This window comes from Peromyscus maniculatus, chromosome 19 (assembly GCF_049852395.1).
Source record: "Peromyscus maniculatus bairdii isolate BWxNUB_F1_BW_parent chromosome 19, HU_Pman_BW_mat_3.1, whole genome shotgun sequence".
NCBI classification, from domain to species: Eukaryota; Metazoa; Chordata; class Mammalia; order Rodentia; family Cricetidae; genus Peromyscus; species Peromyscus maniculatus.
Genome location: NC_134870.1, coordinates 70,312,981 through 70,335,907, shown reverse-complemented (window position 1 = coordinate 70,335,907; position 22,927 = coordinate 70,312,981). Strand labels below are relative to the sequence as shown.

The window sequence follows — 22,927 nt, the reverse complement described above, 5'->3', positions numbered from 1 at the left end:
GTCTCTAAATGAAGAGATGAATGAGCTTTTTCCTCTCAAATTGTCAAGACAGGAATCTGAAATTAGTGAAATAGTATTTGCCGTGCTGTCTGTCTGAGCTTGGGGGGGGGGGGGTCCTGTAACTCTTTCCCAAGCAGAGTCCTGCTATAATTTTTAGGATGTGAATATATGTCAACTTGTCAGGACAACATATGACCCCCTCCTCTCAATGAGACATTATAATTTGGACCCAAAGGTTTGGCAATGATAAAAAGACCATCCATGGTGGAAGCTAAGTGTGTGCCATGGTGAAGAGATGTGTGCAAAATTTTGATATAACCTTCTCTTTTCTGGTAACCTGAAACTGTTCTTTAAAAATCAAGTCTTTAAAAAAATCCAGCCCCCTGCCTCTCTTCCTCCCTCGCTTGCTTCTCCCATCTCTCTCTCCCCATCACTCCCCAGTCCTGTGTGTATGTTTTTAGATCTGTATTTTGGGGAAGGTGCTCTATATGTGAGTAACTTCTTGGTGTTAGATAATCAATATGAAGACTCAGTTTCTATCAATCTATAACTTTATTAAATTCAAGCTAGTTTCTTGGTGACTTGTCATGCATTCCAAACTTTTTTTTTGTCACGTAAACCCATTTCTCCCATGGAGTAGACTCTACAGTACTTGTGGTCCCAGGCCTGAGATTCTAAACTTACTGACCCTGTGAGGCAGGTGACAAACCACTGAGGTATGTGAGGCCCCCTTTAGAACACGCTGGTTCTCATCTCCCTCCTAACATCCTTTTATTTCCCATGGACAGATTCTATAAAGTAGATGGTGAGTTCTAGATGAGGATAAGTCTGTTTGGATTGATTTCAATTCAAGGAAGTTAGCTGAGTTCCATGGTCGTCCCTGTGAGAAAGGCTCAGAACTGAGTACCTGGCTCGGGGCCTGGCTCAACATGGGGCTCCTTCAATATTTGTTCTGAGAATGAAGGAGAAAAGCTAACACATGGTCTTGGTTCAGTAGGAAGACCCAGTGTAAGAGGGAGGATAAATATTGCTGAATTCTACAATGCAAATACAGGGCAGATTGTGTGCTGCTGTTAGAGAGAAGCCAGCAGGGTGAAGGAAGCAGGACAGTTAACATTTGAATGGAAGGCCAGGACAGCTTTCAGTCTTCCTGCCTCAATTCATAAAGACTGGGCAAGATGTACTAAGATGTAGGATACTGATTAAAAAATAATAAAAGTTGGAAAATGCTTTAATATTCAATTGTAAGTGAATTCCGGGGAGATTTGCAAGCACAGGAACCAAAATGAGTATTATTTGGCATTGTGTCTTTTTTTTTCCTCACTGGCGCAGGAAAGTTGCCTTTGGATAAAGGAAAAGTGAGAAAATTTTCTTCCTATCTAGCACCAGAGGCAATATCTTCTCTGACACTTACAGAAATAATAGAATTGGACACACACCTGTAGGCCATGCGTAGTTGTTGTTTCTGGCTCCATCCATCATCTGCTAGGCAGACAGATGCAACTATATGGGAAAATCTAAAGCAATGGATGTAATCACTGATTGTCGTTACGAAGAATGCAAAGATATCCTAGTGTATAAATTGATATTTTAGTAAAAACATCATGCATTTGAGTTACTTGAGTCAAGCCCACAAGAGTTAAAAGGGCAGTCATTAACTCTGACGTTATTCAACCCTTTGGAAAAAAAATACCTCAAAATCTGGCGGGGGTGGAAATGAAGATTAATGTGGTTCAAAACACAGAACTCAGGACCAATAAAATTGAACTTTGCAAATTTAAATGAAAGGTTTGCAGCTATGCTCGGCATCATGTCTCCACAGCAGTGCTCATGTTTGGTGGTGATGTGTGTTAAAGCACTTGCAGGAGCCGTCATTTCATATGAGCCAATAGTATGGGTGCTATTGAAAATATGCAATTTTTTAAGTGTGGCCTTCAATGATGTAAGTGTCGTACTTTTTGATTATAGAAATTAATCAGCTCAAGCTTTTGATACTAGCACTTCATATATGCAAAATTGGTTTAATTGGGTAGTAACTTGAGAGAAACTTTAGTAGATCTGAAAATCTCTAGGGGCGAGTCATCAAAACAGAATGCAGTCTAGAATTCGTCTTGTAGAAGACACAGATGAAGGATTTAGGGATGCTACATCTAGAACAGAGACAATCTGGTAGTGTGAGCCCTTTTATAGATTTGGAAGTAAAGATTTCTCCGGGAGAGTCAGAGTTTTATCTGTAGTCAGAGAACTGTGGGGTGACCAGTCAAGACTAGAATCTAGTCCCTCCGAACTTCCAGCTCAACAGCTACTGTAAGGAAGCCAATAGGAAGCCTGAATATTACATTAATAAGGTTACTTTTTTAAACCAGAAAATAAAGCAAGACCTGTAGTTTCTTACAATTCATGAACTTCAAGCACGGTCAGCAAGGATTTACTTTACCTTAGCAGGTACATACAAGATGTAGAAATATCCCTAAAGTGCTGCATATTTTGTCTCCCTTGTGTGTTTTTCTTTCTTTTTTTTTTTTCAAAATTCAGAAGAGAAAAAAAGCCTTAAAGTCAGGTGAGAACATACATGTAAAATATCACATTATATAAAATATTGTATTTATGGTTAAAGATAACATTATGCAAGATTCAAGAGGGAAAAAAAGAAAGAGCCTCTTGGGAGAGTATGCCCAACCTGATGTCTTGCTTAACTGGGAAGCTATGAAGTTTAAGTGATTTATCACAAGCCTAGTGGCATTGACTCCATTCCCATCCAGCTCCCCACTTCTCTCCTCGGGGTTTCTTTGTTTTTGTTTTTGATTCAGGGATGGAACGTAGGACCTCACCCATGAAATTTTATAGACCCTTGACTCCTTTTGTGCCTAAGAAGTTTTTACACAACTCTAAGTTTATAGGTATGCGAATCAAATATTTGCAGATCAGAAATCAGAAATTTATTTTCAAATAATTCTTTCATGTCTTAATTTACCATTTATTAAAGACAAAAAGCAAGTTCATGTACTAATAAGGTAGATGTGCTTGTCAGTTTTTACATAGCATTCACTCCCATTTGAATATCTGATGCTCTCAGAAGCAGATCAACTTCATCATTTCCCACTGTTGATGGGTGTTTTCATTTTATGACCATCAATGCTGAAAACACTGATTTACATAAATATTCATATGAAATGGCAGAAGTCTGTTTAGGGTATTTTAGAATGGCTGGGACTTCTGTCCTAATCTCAAGCCAAAATTCATCGAAGGCTTTTGTTGTTGTTGTTGTTGTTTGACACACAAGTCAGTAATTTAAAAGCAAATTTTGAAATCAAGCTTTCTAATGCAACACAATTTTATACATCTAATATAATGAATACAAAGATACACTATTTGGATTCAAGCTCTCCAGAAATGATGGTAAGGGAATACCAAAAGTCTTTGTTTTCTAAAACTAAAACATGATGCATGTGTGAATGCAGAAAACTTTATTGGCTCAAAGCCATGTGTGATTTTTTCCAACCTGTGAATTCATAGGTGATTGGCACTGTATCACCATGGTCAATGAAGTCAAGGATTCTGAAAACCTAGAGCAAATGAAGATGTCATATTCAAATCTCATTCTAGGAGCTCTGTGTCTACAGAACTCCCCTGATGGCTATGAAATTTCCTGCAGTTCAATTAGTGATAAACTAGAGAATGTGTAGATAACTATTGTCCAGCCTTGACTACTAGGAATGTATATGTGTCAGGAAACATTAACTTGCATCAACCATGGAGCTGGAACTCTCCTCTTAGTTATGAGGACCACTCATTTCTATTCATCCTGAACAATTTTTCCCAGACATGAGCTCAGAGAAAGATAAGATCTGGGGTTAAGTGCTAAATGAGTGAATACATTTGTTGATTTTTTTAAACATAAAAAATATTTAGAGTAGTAAACTTCAATTATTTTTGATCCTGTAGAGATATCAGTGACATCATTGTGAATAGTCATCTCATTAAAGGCATATTTAGAACATATTTACTTTTCAAAACATAAACTTTAAGAGCATGAGAAACTTTGTATATAAATGATTTTCTCAAAATGATTCCAAATTTTACTTAATCTATTATATCAGTGAAACAAAAGTATTCTATTGCTATTAAATTTTTCTACCAACTTTACAATTTTTACAATGGTTTAAGGAACACAGACTGACTGAGTTTGCATGCATTTTAAAAAATGTCCTTGTTTTCATACTTAGGATAAAATTTGAAGATCAGAATTGTTTCTTTGTCAGTGCTTCTTATTGGTAGATGTATGTTAGGAGGATAGATATAAGCCCAAAAAAGAAAAGTATCCCTGACTGTATTTAAATCATACCATTTCTTCAATCTCAACATCCATTAAACAAGGTTTGCTTAAGAACATGGATAGCCATCTTCCTTATTAAAGGTTAGGTCATCTTGCAGACCAGAAAGCATTGCACTTTATAATGAGTTCAAATCTCTCAACATCCTCATTCATCAGCTCTGCTTATAAGAGCTTTAAGTCTTCAGATTTAAGGGATTTTTTTTTATAGGTTATAACATCATTTTCAGCAACAAGATTACTAACTAATGAGTAAATTTCCAATCAATTAGTGAAAATGCTCTTCCATAATGTGAATTGTTTAGTTTATTAAAGCATTACTTTGGGGCCTATGGGGACTTTATCCTCTAAGGAGATTAAGTATTCTACTTGTGTTTTAGGTCACAAGCCATGAATGCACAAAACCATGAGTATGAGTCAAACTCTCATTTTTATTAAGAAAGTTTCCCAAGTCAGCTTTGTAGAAGGCAGTCATTTTATACAGTCTGCAGTGAGATAACAAGACAACTTATTGTGATACATAAAATATCTCATGGGTAATTCTTATCTCATTAAGAAATACTTTGATTTAACTGTTTTGTTTAAGAGTCTTCTCCTACTAAAATTACCCTTGTGGGCTATAGCATCAAAACACAAGCCTGATTGACAGCACCATGAGAACAGTGAGGTGGTAAGATGCTCCATTGACCCCTGAATGCCTGTGGGCTCACTTTCTTTTCTTGAAACCTTATATCAAATTATGGCAGATGCATATGCAGGCCAAGTAAGGACACCATTCTGGTCCCACATATAATGCATTTGCTTCATTTAATTCTTAATTTTTGGATAAAATATCGATAATGTGAACATAAATTGTTAATGTGATATTCCTGCAGCCAAATAAATTGGCTTCCTCTTAGGGAAATGTGCTGTCCTCTGAGAGGCTGGAGAGGGAGACAAGAGTTGGACAATAGACAAGATGTCAAGGGCAGGAGAGCTCGTGGCAAGGCCGTAAATTGCCTACGAGAAGACACAGGCAGATGTGCACTGCAGCCTGCTCTTTGGTGTCTTCTACTTCAGAGAAAGGCAAACATATGACGCCATTGCTTCACCTCTCTGTCAGGCTAACTATCTACTATCTGGGCAAAACGAGAACAAAGCAAAGCCCTCTAAGCTGTGGCAGTCGAGAAAGGATGGTCTTTGACAGTAAACTCCCAAGCTGGACGTGGCTCCAACGAAACACCAAAGTACAAGATAAATTTAAGAAAAACAGAGTGAAAACCGTGCCTCCTCATGACAACCTCCCTATCGCTGATTTTTAAAAATTAATTATATATGTCCTTTGACAATTCCATACACGAATATAACTCATTCTAATTACTCTCCCGCCCACCATCTTTTGGCTTGTTCTAACCCCTGTCAACACCTCCTCTCCACTACAAATCCCTTTCCCACAATCATGGATATTTGGTTTCAAATTTGTTTTTCTTTTAGTGATCCACTGAGTTTAACCAAGGCCCTCTGCAGGAGCATAGATTTGGAACCAGCCTTTAGAGCTTGGGGGGCTCACCAGTGGGTACACAGCTGTAGACAACCATCCTCCTTTCCCAGAATCTATCAGTAGCTAATAGTTCAACAAGGAAGGGTAGCTCTCCATCAGTGTCTTCCTCAACCGTCACTGGGAGTTGGCAGGTGCAGTCCTGCACAGGCCCAGTCAAGAGAGAATCCTTGCAGCTGTGAGAACATGATGGTAAAGGTGTGTCACACCCAGAAAATTGCACCTTTGCAGTGTCTCTCCCGATTTTCCACTTCCTCTGCTCTCTCTTCCTTGAGCCTTTAGTGGTGGAAATGTCTGTTTAGGGCTGAGAACTCAACCATACCTTATTCTGAACACCTTGAGCAGCCAAGAATCTGTATTTCCTGCTGTTCACTGCAAAAAGAACCTTCCCTGATTAAAGCTGAGGGTAGCATTTGTCTCTGGGTATAAATATCCACATTTAAAAGATGATTTAACACCACTTTAACTTAACTAAACAATGCTAGGAAATTCTTCCTCTAGGGCTTGTGACCTCTCCAGCCCCTAACCATGTTTTTTGTTGCTGTTGTTGTTGTTGTTTTGTTTTTCTGAGTTTACAGTAAGTACCAAGCATGAGTTCCCACCTGTGGAGTAGGCCCTAAGTCCAATCAGAGAGCTGTGGTCACCTCCATAACAATCATAACTCTTAATTCAAAATCATTGTTCCAAACTCAAAGAGCAGTATTCTCTAGCGCTTTTGGTATCCAGCAGCTGTACAATTGTTCCTTGCCCTGTCGGAGCTCAACCAGAAGAAATAACATGTTGTCCTTTTCAAAGGAGCCTTTAAGGCTAGGACTATAGAGGGTATATTTAAATTCACAGATAGAAGAAGAAATTGTACATGCCAAGGCAGGCTGTCACATACTTCCCATTAAATATAAAATATTATTGATTCAATTTCAAGTACAAAGCACAAAATGCACAATTTACATTGTATAACACTGGGCAACTGACTTGTCTTCAGCTCACATGTGCTGACCACACAGCAGCTCCCAGATCATCTACCACTTCATGAATGTGCCCATGTTGGAACCTCAGAAAGTACAAAGGAAAGATGTGGTCTTTGCAAAGAACCTTCTAACATAAATCAACCTAGAAATCAATTCACACCAAAACTCTATTTGCCAGTTAAGGCAGGTAGTGTTCCAACCATCTCTATCCTGAAAGTCTTCCCTCCAATTAACCCACTTCCCTTTAGAGGCGGTCAGATACAAAAAAAAAAAAAAAAAATCTGTTAAGAAGTCCAGAAATAAATCTGCCTTCCAACCTACCCACCCAAATCTATCTTATATAACAAGACTATGTCATACATATGGACAAAATACAGTCTACCAACATCAGAATCCATTTCTTAAGAGTCTTATATATAACTAAGCCTGGTCGTGAGCACCTGATGTGGCTCATGGTACTGACACTACATCAGTAAGTCTGGGGACAAGAATGACTGCTGAGCCCATTCTTCCGCATGATAAAAGAAGTGAGAAGATCAACAAACGCTGATAATCTGCTCCTCCAAAAATGGGAGGTAATGAAGAGGTATTCTAAGTCTGGGCCAACACCAGCTTACCATTTGCATGGCAATTCTGGAGACCTAGAAAATGATTTTCTAACTTTATAACTCTTGGGGAGTTATAAAGAAGTACATTTGTATTTTGCCTGGGACAGCCATAATTATTCTTTAAGCCTCACAAATAGCAGTCAAGCTACAGGACAAGGACAGGAAAGAGGGCAAATATGGAATCAATCTTTGCAGCAAGATCCCAGGAATTGCTGTTCAATAATGAAACAATTTGAAGAGAGGAAAATCTGTAAACATTTAGAGAGACAGTGGAATCATAAGCAATAAGGAGAAAGATTTGTGAATACCAAACCTTGCCAAGTCCCAAGTACTCTTCTCCCAATCTGAGATTTCAAATTTATTAGAAGAGAAATAGAATTTAGAAAGCTGCCCTCCATTTTGGGAAGGCAATTGATAATAAATGTAGGAAAGAATTATGGCAGTCTTTAAATCCAGAAAAATACTTCAAGACCATTTAGTTCCTAGGCCCAGGGTAACATCTGAAGAGACCCAGAAACACTGAAAGCCTTATCATGAGTAGTTCACTTTCATTTCTAGCGCCCCTGAGCAACGTCACATCAGCTCAGCTTTATTCCATTCTTCATCTGCAGGAACCCTGACTCTTAACTGAAGTCTAGATAATAAACACAAGCACAAAGTAGGATTCAGGTCCTACTGTGCATGTAGGAACCCCACATATTATAGTGTACAGAAGAAAGGGATATTGTTATAATACTCAACATCAAATAGAGGTCGGCTCGTGACATGGTGATTGTCACAGCATAAACCAGAGAACTCATTGTCCCATACCATTAAGCCAGGGGTCAGTGTGACTTGTCAGAGAAATGGGGGATCTCTCTTCCAAAACTATATGAATAGAACCTGTAGGGGGGTGAAAACCACAGCTCTTCCCTATCCTAAGATGCCAAGAGATACACTTTTGCCACTTACCATTCATAATTTTAAGCCTGTATTTTGAAAAAAACATCAAGCACATACCAAATTATTAAACCTTGTATACCATTACTCAGCTCCCACAGTATTAATGCTTGATCAAACATGTTTCAGCAGTACTTCTCACTACTTCCCTCTTCCTATTTGGAAGACAGTTTGTGACAGTTTCATATTTCTTCACTCACAAATATTTTAATTCATTTCTAAAATACAAGGCACTTAAAAATAAAAAATATGATCATAATACAATGATTACACCTAACTAACCACAATCATGCCAAGAAATGCCCAGGCAGGGTTTAATTGGAAATTTATTCCAGGGTCTCTTATATCAGTTTTATTAAATTGATAGTCAAATAAGATCACTTTATCTCTTCCATGTCTTTATAGTTAGTTTTCCACTCATCTAAATGAATTTTCTTGGAGACACCAAGTTATTTAACTTAAATTCGCAACAATCTTTATTTGATTGACCGAATCCCCAAATACCCTTTGTCTTGGGTATTTCCGTGTCGTTCAGTTGGCAGCCATGTTGCCCAAGAAGTAACCATTGGCCACATATTAACTATTAATATTGGACTGAACGTTCAATTTCTCCCTCACAGTTGCTATCTTTGAATGATAGTTGCCATATATCACTAGGAGCTGGTGTGGGGGAGGGTAAACGATTTTCCCTTTCTGTTGTTCTCCTCTGCCTCCTTCTCTCCATCCTCCTCCACCTCCCTTGTTCCTGTTTTTTTGAGACAGGATATACGTATTTCAGCTAGGGTGGAACTCAGTCTGTAGCCAAGGATACCCTTGACTTCCTGATTGTCCATCGCGCCCACACCAGTGCCGGGCGGACAGGTGTGCACGAGCACACCACGCCCAGATAAGGGACATTTTCAATATTCCACACCTGCTGCTGGGCAGCCCCACTCTGGAAGCTTTGTGACCTTTTATGAAGTAACTCTGGGGGAAAATAAATACTGAAATCTCTTCCTTCACCAAGTCTTCCACAGAGTTGGCCTTCCTCACAGTAGCCACTGGTAGCTTCTTATTGGATCGTGAAAATATGATAAAAATTCAGATATGTATCTTTACTTTTATAGAAATGGTTTCTTTACTTAAAAATCTTTTCAATTTGATTTTCCATTCAACTATTTAAATTTAGTCATATTGCTTAACTTACATGCATCATGTTCATATATATATATATATGTATATATATATATATATATGACTCTTTAATGTATCATCATTGATTCATTTGCTTTTGCTTAGTGTTTATGTTGTCTTTATCCCCCCATAGCATTCACTGAGCTTTGAGGGAACCTCTTCTAAGTCTTTTTCCTCTTATTACAAGTAAGTGAAGGAGGCAATCCTGACACGCAGTCACTAGGGCACTGAGCCTGGGTGCTTTCAACTCTAGCAGTTACTACACTGCACAATGGTGGGCCAACTTCTCCCCCTGCTAGCAATCTGCAAGTGTTCCAGGTTCCTCATATCATTACCAACACTAGGTATGGTCTCAAACTTCATTCTTACTGGCTGTCTATCCTCATTCATGCAATGAAAATACCGTACTAGCATGTAAAGGGAAGGTAATGGAATGGAGAATGGAGCAAAGACCACTGGATCCATGTGTCCCTTCTTTAAAAACAAGAAAGTACCAGGCAAGGTGCACATAACTATAGTCCCAGCACACCAGAAGAGGCAGGAGGATTATGAGTTGAAAGCCAGTCTGATAGACATAGCAAGATCTGACCTCAAAAAGTACTAATTAATTAAAGCAAATAAGATAATCTGTGAACATTAATTAAATGCAAATGGTGGGCACAAAAGTTGCTTATGCTGTTTTTACTCTTACCATTTGGTGGATTTACACTGTCATAATTATTCCTTAACCATTTTCAATACAAGGGTTTGTAGCACGAATTGTTAGAAGGTCTTATTAATAAAAACAAACCCAGGGTCAGGTATTGGGGTGAACGCTGAAAGATCAGAGAGACAGAACCAGCCGCAGCTAACCTCACCTCACCAATTACTCAGCTGATCTCGTTTCCTCAGAATGAAATCCTCTGTGTCTGCATCCAAATGAATCTCAGCTGAACTGCTGCAAAACACCTAAAAGCTTAACAGGCTCTAGTTCCTGGTCCTCATGCCTTATACACCTTTCTGCTTCCTGCCATCACTTTCTGGGATTAAAGGCATGTGTCACCATGCCTGGCTATTTCCAGTGTGGCTTTGAACTCATGGAGATCCAGATGGATCTCTGCCTCTGGAATGCTAGGATTAAAGACATGTGTGCTACCATTGCCTAACCTCTATGTTTAATATTGTGGCTGTTCTGTTCTCTGACCCCCCAGATAAGTTTATTAGGGTGCACAAGGGTTGAATTAAAAATTATGTGACATGTAAAACAATGTCTGAGATCACTGGGTTTGGATTGATTTGAGTTTAGTTTGGGGATTTGTTTATTAATCTATTTATTTGTTTTTTGGCATTTCATTGTGAAAGGTAAGAGGTACCATCTAATGATTATATTTGTCCCCATGTGAACCTCTAGCTCATGAAAGCATTTCTGTCAAGTTTTACTCAGATAGTACAACTAATAAAATTATTTTACACTTATTTATACCTTGCTGTATTATAAGTCTACAAAACTAGTACCTTTCTATTGTGGATTATAGATCAGGAAGTTCCTCAATAAATAGAATAAACTAAGGAGAGAGTAAGCTGCACGTGGATTCTATGTTAAATGATGCCCAGAGTTTTGTGGCATTTTTCTAACCATTCTGGTTTACTAGGAATCCCTATGAACAAAGCCCATTGCTTGTCTCTTACAAGACCTGATTACAAACTCCTAATGGCGCTGTCTTTGCAACTGTTGCCTTCAAAATCCAAACTGTAACACCTTCAAAGGATGTGACTAGAAGGCAGCAAGAAGCCATCCAGGAAGCAACTTTCAATCCTGTCCATTCAGGAGGCACCATGCGAGGTCCCGTAAGCGACATAAAGCCACACGAGGACTGATAATTGAGCCACCTTTTCTTTTTACAAGACTAACTACAAAAGTTTTATTTTTCTAGTCAGAAGCTCACTCTGGCTTTGTTCTATTTTGATCTTTATAACTTATTTTAAAGATCGCTCAGTAGTTATTCATTGCTCAGTCAGTCTGTCTGACCTTTGGCCAAAAGCAGTGGCAGTTTGACCTGGCCTATGGAACTCAGCGCTTCCCACTCCATGAAACTAGTCACATAAATAACTTCAAATAAAACCCTCCTGGAAGTCTGTGATGGGCCACAGCATGAGGGAGAAGTGGGGCGACATGGAAAGAATGAAGTGGGAGTGCCCAAGAACAGTGAGAGTGGTGGCCAAGTGTTAAGCATATTTTTTCCTCTCTCCCTTAAGATATTTATTCTCTCAACCAATAGATGAAAAAATAGCAATGGGAGCACACAAGAAAACAACATAGTAATATGAAATATGTCCCCTTTAGAGTGTAGTCTTTTAAGTGAGTGTCTTTGGGAGTGGGCGTTTAGGGCAAATCACAGCAGCAAAGAATTCAGGGAGGAGAGACTTACGTCTACAACTGACTGGTGGCCGGCACAGAGGATGAGCGGTGCGCCTGTGTTTGTCTACAAGCACACATCGGTGCAGATGCCTGTTTGCCAGTGCACAGGTATTCTATACAAACGTGCCTGCTCACGGACAGTAACAGGAGAACGATCCAAGGGTGAAAGGCTGCCCATGTCTTGAAACCATTCACACTTTATGGTGTCTGAACTTCAAAACGAAGCAGTTCTGAAGGCCATTTAGTGCCACAGTACAGGACTTCCTGAGAAGTTAGGCTCATAAAATAGAGGCGCATCTGGCCAGCAGCACATGAAAAGAGCCCTTTGCAAACAACTATTCAGCCGAGGAGTGTAAACCATTGAGAAACACCTGGCGGATATTGCCCTTGAGGTCCCCAGAGGGCGAAGGCTAGGAAGAGCTTGCTTAATTGGGCATCATCAGGCAACCTGACAGCTCGGGAATACTGGCGGGAAAGGATTAAGAGACCACACCATCCCAACTGTAGTGTTCAGGCACACCCCCCTCACCAGGAAGAAGTTAGGACAAAATCCTTCAACTCTAGCTTCTCCATCCTGTCAAGGCCATTCATAAGACCACAGGTGCCTTTCTATGATCCAATGGAATGATGCGGGTGGGCTGTGTGTAATCGTTCAAGGTCAGACAAAGGTAAAGTATCAATTAATGCTTGATTGAGTTGGGTCTGGTGTCAAAGGGCTAAATTAAAAAAAAAAAACAGAAATATAATATAAAGCTTACACTGTACTTTCTAAGAACCCACAGAGATCGGAGCCTCAGTTTCCCTCTCTTGAAAACAGAGGAGGGAGGGGGGAGTCAAGTGTTGCAATAGAAGTCTCATTTCCCAGCACTCAGCGAAAGCATCGGAATTTCAAGAACAGCCTGCCCTACATAAGGAGACCCTGTCTCAAAAAACACAAAGTGAAATAAAATACCAACCACAATATTTTATGTAACTGTGAGGACTGAAATAATAATAACAATGTCAATAATTGCTTCATACACGTGACATATTCAGCCAATTTTTTTTTTTTTTTGTTTTTTTGTTTTCTGTTTAAATAGTGAAACAATACATGGAGGGCATTGTATCCTGAGCTCAACCTCTCCCTTCTTGTTCCCTGCAGCCAGTTCCTCCCTGAAGAAGCGATTCAAGAGGCGGGAGATCGAAGCCATCCAGTGCGAGGTGCGGAAGATGTGCCACTACACCAAGCTTCTGTCCACCAAGAAGAATCTGGACCACGTGAACAAGATCCTGAAGGCCAAGCGGCTGCAGAGACAATCAAAGACTGGCAACAACTTTGTCAAGAAGAGAAGAGGCCGGCCTCGGAAGCAGCCCACCCAGTTCGATGAGGACTCCAGAGACCAAATGCCGGTGCTGGAAAAGTGCATCGACCTACCCAGCAAGAGAGGCCAGAAGCCTAGCCTGAGCCCGCTTGCCCTGGAGCCGGCCGCTGGCCAGGACGCAGTGATGGCCACCATCGAGGCTGTTATCCACATGGCGAGGGAGGCCCCGCCGCTGCCCCCGCCGCCGCCCCCACCTCTGCCGCCGCCCCCACCTCCACCCCCACCACCCCCACCGCTGCCCAAGACCGCGCGGGGCGGGAAGAGGAAACACAGACCGCCGCCCCCAGCGCAGCCCGCGCAGCCCCCGCCACAGCCCCTTCCCCAGGAAGAGGAGGTAAAGGCCAAGAGGCCAAGGAAGTCGCGAGCAAGCGAGAGCGATGTCCTTCCCTAGGGCTGGCCTGGGCTGAGGGATCCTGGCAGGGACTGATGCAGGGGAGCTCAGCAGCCAGGGCGCGGGGCCGATGCCCCACCACAGGGACACCCCGCCCCTCTCTTCAGTGGGCAGGCAGAATGGGCAGAGGGCGGGGTGGAGCCATGAGAGCTCTTGGGGTAGCAGAGAGAGGGGGCAACCTCCCCCCCCCCAAAAAAAAAAGCAGCTGTCTGTGCTGCACAACATTTCCCAACCCAGAGCCACTCCGCGTGGCCGGATCCTCGCAGGCTGCAGAAAAGGGAGGAAGAGCGCAAAGCTGGTGCTCTCTGATGGCCACCTGACACCCCCCCCCCAACCGGCCCCCACCTCATCCCAGGTGCGCCCTTGATTCCGATTTCATTTGCTGGTCAGAAAAATCAAATGGGAAACACCCTCCATTAGCAAACATTCCAAGGGGGAGCAAAGCCGCAAATTTACCAGCTGGCTTGTAAGCCACACTTCCACGTAATTAGTTTTTATTTCTTTTGGTTCGCAAACTCAGCTAGGCTTTGGGGCACCAACATCTTCTTCCAGCGACCCGAGAGATGAATCTTTCCGTTAACAACACAGTTGCTCAGATGGAATCTTGTGATCAGAAGGTGGAATTGGACTGATAGACGACCTTAGATCTGCGCGTGTTCCTGTCTCGTACACTGATTTTGTATTGTCTGTTCCTGCTTTTCCTTTGCGATGTGTTTTCATGTACTCCCGTTAACTAGCTGCCTTCTATTTCGTGGTACACATCTAAACAATGTGAACTTTACCCATGTTGTAAAGTGCACTCCTGGCACCCTGCCTCAAGGAACCAACTTTGAATCCCAATCATTGTGAAACATACTCAGTATTGATAGAAGTTTTTTAATAAGTGACTCAGAGCAGCCAAGGGAGATGTTGACCCAAGTGTCAGCTGGGTAATTTTTATACTTAGAACATATCAGTGGAGAATAGGCAGGATAAAATGGTTTTAATACCCCACAGCAAGTGGAATAACTGATACGTCACCAAATATCAAAATCCCGTGCCCACCAGAAAGAAAACCGTCTAGCAATGCCTTGGTACCTGATTATTTTCATGCAAAGAGATGTCATAGGTTGTTGAGAAAGAAAAAGAAGGAAAGAAAGAAAGAAAGAAAGAAAGAAAGAAAGAAAGAAAGAAAGAAAGAAAGAAAGAAAGAAAGAAAGAGGTCCATTATCTCTTAATTATTTCTTAAAAGTGAAGGGGAGTAAGTGTTCTTATCTAAGAAAAATAAAAATTAATGTATTGAAAGGGTGTCACCACTCCAATTGTATCAAGCCACCTTGGACAAAGTATCCAAATTGTGGTTGCCTTAATACACTAAAACATTGCTGTACATAATGTAATTATAAATCTATCAGTCTGCATGGATGCAAACTGTGTGTGACAAATCGTCTTTTAAATGGTCAATTTCAATTGTACATTTCTCATCCAAGTTGTGCTCTAGCCACTGGTTTAGTGTGGACAGATATTCCGTCTATCATCCATTTCCAAAGCCCGAGTAGAACACGTGAAGACTCAGAATGGATGCGATCTTATCCCACTGCCCTAGATATTTTTAAAAGTCAGATGTGGAAATCTCAAATAAGTACTTGTCAATTTCCTCCCTTACTCCTCACCCTAACTTCTTCAAGACAGCAAATACCTGGCATCATAGCTTATACAAAAAGAAACACAGAGAATTTCGTTTTCTAAGGAGAATTAGGATATCCAGTTTGCCTTCAAATTAAGTTTCTTTAAAGTAAGTTGGGACCAGCTAAAAAACTACATTAGCATTTCAGAACACAGTTTCTCCTCCTCAGAGAGATGGATTTTTATGGGGGGAGGGGCATAAGTGAACAAGTGGGTAATACTGAAGGAAATTTGAAAATCCCAAGTTAATATGCTTGTATATATCACTACTGTGTCATGACACCAACCATTGCTTGGAATTACAGAGCCATCCTATTCTGTACTGTCGAAATGGACTTCATGTCATCTGCAGCCTGCTCAGTCAGTCTCATTTAATCCTAGCAATACGTAAGTTTAAAGGACTCCGCTTATTTCCAGCTTTTATCCTAAATACTCAGTTTGTGACCTGGGTGGACCTATGGCATTTCACAGAATTTAAACAGCAGAATCTGCACAGCCATTTTCAACCTGTCACTCCTGAGCCATGTCTGAGCAGCTCCAAAGTCACGGGGGAAGGTATAGATCAGTCCCTTTCCCCCAACCATTCCTCCGAAAGACCAGCCATTCCCATTCCAATTAAGCCATAAAGAAGGTTCTCTTCCTGTTGGACTTCAAAAACCACTTTTTTCTTTCTTCCTTCATTCATTCTTGCTGTGATGTAGTCCCCCAAACAAGTCTCTGAGCAATCGAAACCTTCTTACAGAGGAGAGAGAGCCCAGAGAACACCCAGCATTTAATTGGCATTAACCTGCCATTGGTGATTTAGTGCAAAAGAAGTTTGGGTTAGAAATTACAAACCAATAAAAAGATTCCAGGAGATATTCAGTGGACCTGCAACTTAACACATGAATTGATCCTGGAGTTAAATGTGAGTGAAATGTAAATCCCTGCTTGCACACTCTGAAAACTGTTTGGAAAACTAGAGGACCAAAGAAAGCCATGGTAAACAGCAGCTGGAGGGTGGCAGTGATCCCATTCATCTACACGGTGGCTCCCCATACCAGGTGTCTCCCTCATTGTCACATACTTTTTTCTCTCGTTTTTCATGAACGCTAACTCATCTCCTTGCTACAACTATTTGTGTATTCCCTAACTTCCCCTTACCCTCTCCTTTGCTGCCCAGGCCCCTCCATGAAGCCAATTGAATTTCCACATCTAGTTGGTTTTAGAACCAAGCAGAGAACCCAGCTCTTGATTTAAAGTATGGAGGTTCTTAACTACACAGCACTGCCTTCTGGGGATGCATTTCTACCTTGAGAGGTATCATTTGGGATCCTCAAGACACCATTTACAGATCCATAAAATATCTTGTAATGATCCCTTGCTTCTAATTTCTCTCTTTCTTCTTCTTTTCTTTTTAGAATACTCCTTCAGCAAGTAGGTAGGAAACCACTTACACTCTAAGGAGACCAATTAGAGATGAGAAGGTGAAACCTAGATGCAAAAGCTCCTTGGGGGCACTGATCGGTCTTTAGTCCACCTTTCCAAGGGACTAGAAAGCCATTTGCTTTTCGACCCCTCGTCTCAAATGAGAGGAACAGAAGCTTAACTCTCTCCAATAGCCCAGCTGTGGCTACCAGCCAAGGAAGACAGGTCAGCAAAGGGAAAGCATGGAGGGTCCCTCTGTGACTCGGCAGGACCAGGACTCAGCAGTCACTGGCAGCCTAGTGAAGGGGACTAAGGGCTGACAGTAGATTAGTGTTTTAACGTGACTGCTGTCTGCAGCGGGGGGCCATGTTCAATGGCAGTCAGAATTTGTGTTCTGCACATTGCTGTATCTATAAATATGATAAGCAAGTGGTGACAGAATTATAGTATAAGGTGATATAGTATAAGCAGATCATAAAGGATTTGGTATTAGGACTTAAGTAGAAAATCTTACTCCTGGCTTGTTACTCAACAATAATCAGATAATAAGCTTGTGGAGTGTATTTTTCCCTATCGCTAGGAAGGTTGACCTGGGAACTGTCTAAAGTCTACACGGATATTTCCAAAGCCTTTAAATGCCAACTGTAGCATAGTGAGGGAGTGACAGGAGCCAAAATGCCTCAAAAGCCATTTAAGTGTTATGTCGCAGGGTTTTCAGTCCTACTCATTATGTAAAAGTACATAAATATAGATATTTTTCTCAACACTACCCTATCGTATCACAATGGTCCAAATGCCAGCGCTTACAGATAATGTCATCACAGTGCCTAGAAACTCAAACTGTAACATACCGTAGCATCTTCTTGGTGTTTCTTCACGTTTCTTTCCACACAGCAAGGCTCCCTCTGCCTCGTGTTTCTAAGAGAGTTCACCCCACTGAGGAGCCTGTCTTCCCTGTTGGACTCAGTCACTTGGGGAACAGTCACAGAAGCACATATCAACCAAGGAAGAGACTTCCTGGATATCTGTCTCCCACTTGCCCAGGTAGAATAAACACTAAAGAGGGAGAAATCGGAGAGCTGCCAACTGGTCAACTTGGAAGGGTAGTTCTGCCCTGGATTGGTATCTTTCTTTTTTCTTCCTTTTTTTTTTTAAAAAAAAAAAAATCTATTTCTTAAATAATAATAAATGCACATGATGTGTTAAATATGTACATATATATTTCAAAAAATGGGCACAAGATTGTCTTACAAGTCCTTCTGGCTAATTTTTAGTTTGTATTCATAAGTGGTTTTTAAAAGCCTTTTTTAAAGTGTAATTTGCATGTCCTACTTTGATTGTATGTAAACATATTTTAGAACAAAAAAAATGTATTTGTATTTTATTGAATATAGAGGCAAGAGAAATTGTACATTGTTTGAAATGTTCTTTTTGTAACAGTTTTTATTCATAAAGCATTTTTGTACATTTCAATGAACATGGACTTGCTGTCATTTGAGGCGTAGCGACATCTGGCATGCTTTACTGGCATGCTCTACCATGGTCTTAGATGTTGGGTTTTAAACATTTTTTTTCTAAAAGAAAGCTCGCTCGGTGTCTTCGCTACCAGATCAGGTTAGCACAGTACAGAGCACTTAACTATTAAAAAAAAAGTTGGTCCTATTCATATGTTATTCATTGTGTGAAATTAAAGACATTCAATTCTGTCTAACATGAGTTGTGAATTCTTTTGTCTTATTTTCCATCTGGTTCACATCAATAAGCAGTTTAATAGCATTTGAGGGTCTCTTCTCACACCAAGTGGATACACAATCATTGACAAAATTTTAACCCAACTTCTGTCTCTGGGAAATACACTGTAGACAATATTTGAGTCTGATTTGCAGGGCTTGTGTTCAGAAAATACTTTCCTACCTGGCTATGCTGCACAGGTCCATTCATATCACTATAAATTTCTTGTTACAGCCAGTCTCAGTATGTTGGAGACCTAGTGTAGCCTGAAGACTTAGAAGAACATATGGGTGAGAATGAAGCTCTCACCCCAAATTTTCCATGGTTTCATATTCCTGAGGAAAGAAGGACTTCCACGAGTTCTGCAATGATAGCAAAGAAGGGCTTTGTAATAAATGTCAGTTACTGGTCACCTACTGCTGTCTATGTTGAGTGCCTTTGTGCTGAAAGAATGCACATGGCTTACATTTGACCAATAAACTAGCACTCCTAAGCAATATGACAAAGGGTATAGAGATGATAAAGTCTCAAACAAAAAATGCAAACACAGATGTTTTCTCTTCCCACCTTTCCTGTTCTCAATTTTTATTTTGTATTTGGAAACCTGTTTTAGATTGCAGGCTGTAAATTGTGTGGTTTATAAACATACAGGCATAATGGGGTTCTCTCTGCCATCTTTCTCTCATCTTCTAAGACTGCATGTCCCAAAGCCAACAAGACAGACAAGAAAGGCTACGAGCAGGTCCCCATACCCTCCCAGTCTGTGTCACTCACTATGACCTTGATCAAGGCATGTGGTATTAGAGCACCCACAGAAGTCTTAGTGGTCCAGTGGGATGAGTGGAAATGCCCAGAAGCTGGCCCTCAGAGTGATGGAGCACTTAACCTGGAGGACTGAGGACTGGGAAGACTCCCACCAGTTTGCACTTCCTCTTCTCTGCAGACTGACTTGTATTAAACCAAGAAATATTAGAACTATAACATTTCTAATTCCAGCTCATGGGTTGATATTTCCAAAATCAGTAATGATGTCTGAGAGTCTCCCTCATGCCTTCTTAACAGCTCCTCAAACAGGAGTAAAGGTCCCCTTTGCCTCAACTACAGGGTTATCGTTCAGGCCGCCAATGTGCTCACAGTGGTTCTCAGGAGAGTGGTGCCTGTCTGTACCTGTGGTTGGTGTAAATCTCAGTCTACAGATAGATAAGTGGAATTAATACACATTTACAACTTGTCTGTAAGTCATAGATTTTTAAAAAATTTTTAAGTATATCACCACCCTATTCCACCCACCAAGCAGAATCTGAGTTCCAAAGCGAAGGAGGAGAAGCTGGGTTCCTTGAAGGCCTCCCTCCCCTATTTCCCTGGTCTCTGGGCATTTTTAACTGAAAGGCCAGAAAGAGAATACTTTTGGGGGCTTTGTTGGTAGTAATGTTTCTGATTTTTTGTTTGTTTGTGTGTTTGTTTGTCTGTTTTGAGGCTGAGTCTCATTGTGCAGCCTGAGCTGGCTTCCAACTCTCAGCAGCCCTCCTGCCTCAGCCATGGAAGTGCTGGGATTACAAGTGGGTGCCATCACATCCAAATGAGGAGCATAGTTTTTATTTTTTTTCTCCTCTGCCCTTGAAGTCAGATACATAACCTGAGAGGATGAGTATGAGCCACCCTATCTGCCTAGATTAGGGTGCTAAGAGACAGAGCTGTAGGAATCAGTTACCACTTTAAAAACCTACCTAGCATGAGACAGAGAGTGGGACAGTATGATTTGCAGGGTTGAAGGATGGCCCCTGACCCAGCAGGCTTCTTTTTAGTTCAGATGATATAGTCATCGGATGGGATGGGTTCGGAACTGAAGGGATCCCACACAGTACTGTGCATTTTAATCGTTAGTGCCAACATTGATTTTTGTGGGAAATGTCAATATCCAGATTTTTAGTTCTTTTTTGTCAGATTTGTAGTCCGTATAAAACTGTGGCAATATACTTTCTTGTCATGAAAGCTTTTAATTTCTAAGATGAAATTAGAGAAAAAACTAGTTCCAAAGTGTTATTCACATTCACATATGGTAAAGCTGGGATCCACCAAATGAGAAATGTTAAAATCTTCAAACAGAAACCACACACATTCTCTTATTAAGCTTGATATTTTAAAATGTAATTAGCTTCTTTTCAGTAGACATTGCACGAGAGTACGAGTTCTGGGACATGGAATATAATCTTGCCTGGTCACTAAAGAATTCTGTCCCAGGAAGTAAAATGGACCAAAGCTATATCACCCACCTGCTTTATAATATGAGAACTAGAACATCCTTAAGTCTGAGTGTCTTGTTGTCTTTGTACCTTCTCAACAGGCCCTACCTTTAATTCCCAAATCCATGCTCACTATTTCACGAAGCCTGTGACATTCTGAGTTGTTACCTCAGCAACAGATCCTGTTCCAATACAGCTGATAGATAGGAAGATGTTATGGGAAAGTATGATCAAGTCATATGTTCAAGCCCACACTCCCTCCCTCTTCCCCTGTCTCCCTTTCTTCCCTTGATAACACATTACCAGGTACCAAATCCATAAGGATGAATAAGAATAACAGCCTCATTTAGGCTTCTTGTTTGGATTTTGATTTGGTTGAAATCCCCCTGTCTCAGCCTCCATAGTGTTAAGATTACAGGTAAATGCCACCACACCTGGATCACTGAAATCTATTCAAGATACCCTACCTAGATAATGATTACTCTCATTCCATTATCTTCCTCTCCAAATTCTAATTATCTTTATGGCTTTATTCAAACTTCAGCTCCTCTCAGAAGTCTTTTGCCCACAACCCACAATCATCTCTTCCTGTACCGCTCACTCACTAACTGGCCTCATTAATTCCCTATACAATGGTGTATAATTATCACTCAGTGGCTGCCATGTAAAGTTATAGGCTGCTCCCGATACAAGAGAACCTGGCTGAAAAGAAAATGGAGATAAAACCCAGCCTGGATTCCCCTCACCAAGCTGTATGCCTTAGTGAGATATCTGCTTCAAATGGACATCTCTTTTGTCATTCTCACTTCAGTAACAGAAACAAAAAAGAGAGAAAGGAAGAAGAGGAGGAGGAGGAAGAGGGGGAGAGAGACAGAGATATGAAATGACATAGCACAGAGACAGATCTAATGTAGGTCCTTGAGAACTGTGGTCAGTCAACTTCTAGACCAAGTTCTTCTACCTCCTCTGTCCTCTCAGACCTGGCAGGCTGTCTGCTCCTGCAAAGGCCAGTTTGAATCCACCAACACACACACACACACACACACACACACACACACACACACACACACACACACTTTACTCTTCAATACTCTGAATTCTAGAACACCCTTGAATCTATTCTCAAATTAAACAACTGATATAGCACTTTGCCAGGAAAGATGGACATTAAAACCAGAGCATTAGAACCAGAGCAGACAATGGTGAGGTGCTGTAGCATATCCCTGTTAATAAAATTCACTCAGCTATTTGAAATGTGATGTCTCAGAAGATCTTCGGTTTTCCAAAGAGTTTGGAACTTTTGCTATGAAATAATTATAGAGTCCCAGGAGGTTACAAAGGAATATTCAAGGATCTTCTTCTATACAGGCCTGTCTCAAGTCTCCTCTCCCATGTGTCAATGTCCCATGTAATCACAGCACAATATCTAAAGCAGAAACCTAACAGGCTAAAATCCACAGAGCTTAGACACAAGACCCTCTATTTGTGAGTGTGACTGACATAAGTATGTTGTGTGTGTGTGTGTGTGTGTGTGTGTGTGTGTGTGTGTGTGTGTGAGTGAGTGAGTGAGTGAGTGAGTGATTTTATATAAAGAATTGTGGGATTCTGTCCCATGTTTGGCTTTATGTAACTACTGCCACAGTCAACATATTCAGTTGTAACATCCCCACAAATATGTCACTCAGCTAACCACCCACCTCTCCCCACTGTCCACACCCCTAGCAACCATTTAGGTATGCTCCATCTCCAAAATTTTGCTACTTCAGGAACACTACACAAATGGAATCATGTAATACATACTCCTTTATTTTAAAAGTCTATTTTTAGAACCACTTTAGATTTACAGAAAGCTATGAAAATTGTCAAGTTTCTATGAATACTGACCCCAGTTTCCTTTACTATTAGCATCTTACAATAGTGTGAGAACACAGAGGTACAATACAATATGTAGAAGTTAATTGTTACCTTTCTTATAATTAATAAAACGATATCATTACATTTTCATTAAGGTCCATGCTTCATTTTGATATCCTTAGTTTTTAGCTAACCTCCCTTTTCTTTTCCAGGGGCCTGCTCAAGATGGGGTAGTAGAGTTAATGTTCACATTCTCTAGCTTCTATGGGCTATGACAGTTTTTCACACTTGGCTTCTTCTTGGTATCCTTCATAGTTTT

At 40.7% G+C, this 22,927-nt stretch overlaps 1 protein-coding gene across 2 annotated transcripts in view; it reads left to right on the top strand.

The window, feature by feature from the left end:
* Positions 1-18,493, top strand: part of LOC102908301 (SET-binding protein) — a 351,782-nt gene extending 333,289 nt beyond the window's left edge. For both annotated transcript variants that reach the window (XM_015992691.3, XM_076555563.1), the window contains one exon: positions 13,098-18,493. In XM_015992691.3, coding sequence (XP_015848177.1) covers positions 13,098-13,708 — 611 coding nt within the window. In that variant the 3' untranslated portion in view covers positions 13,709-18,493. The remainder of the gene's footprint in view (positions 1-13,097) is intronic.
* The last annotated feature ends 4,434 nt before the right edge of the window (positions 18,494-22,927 follow it).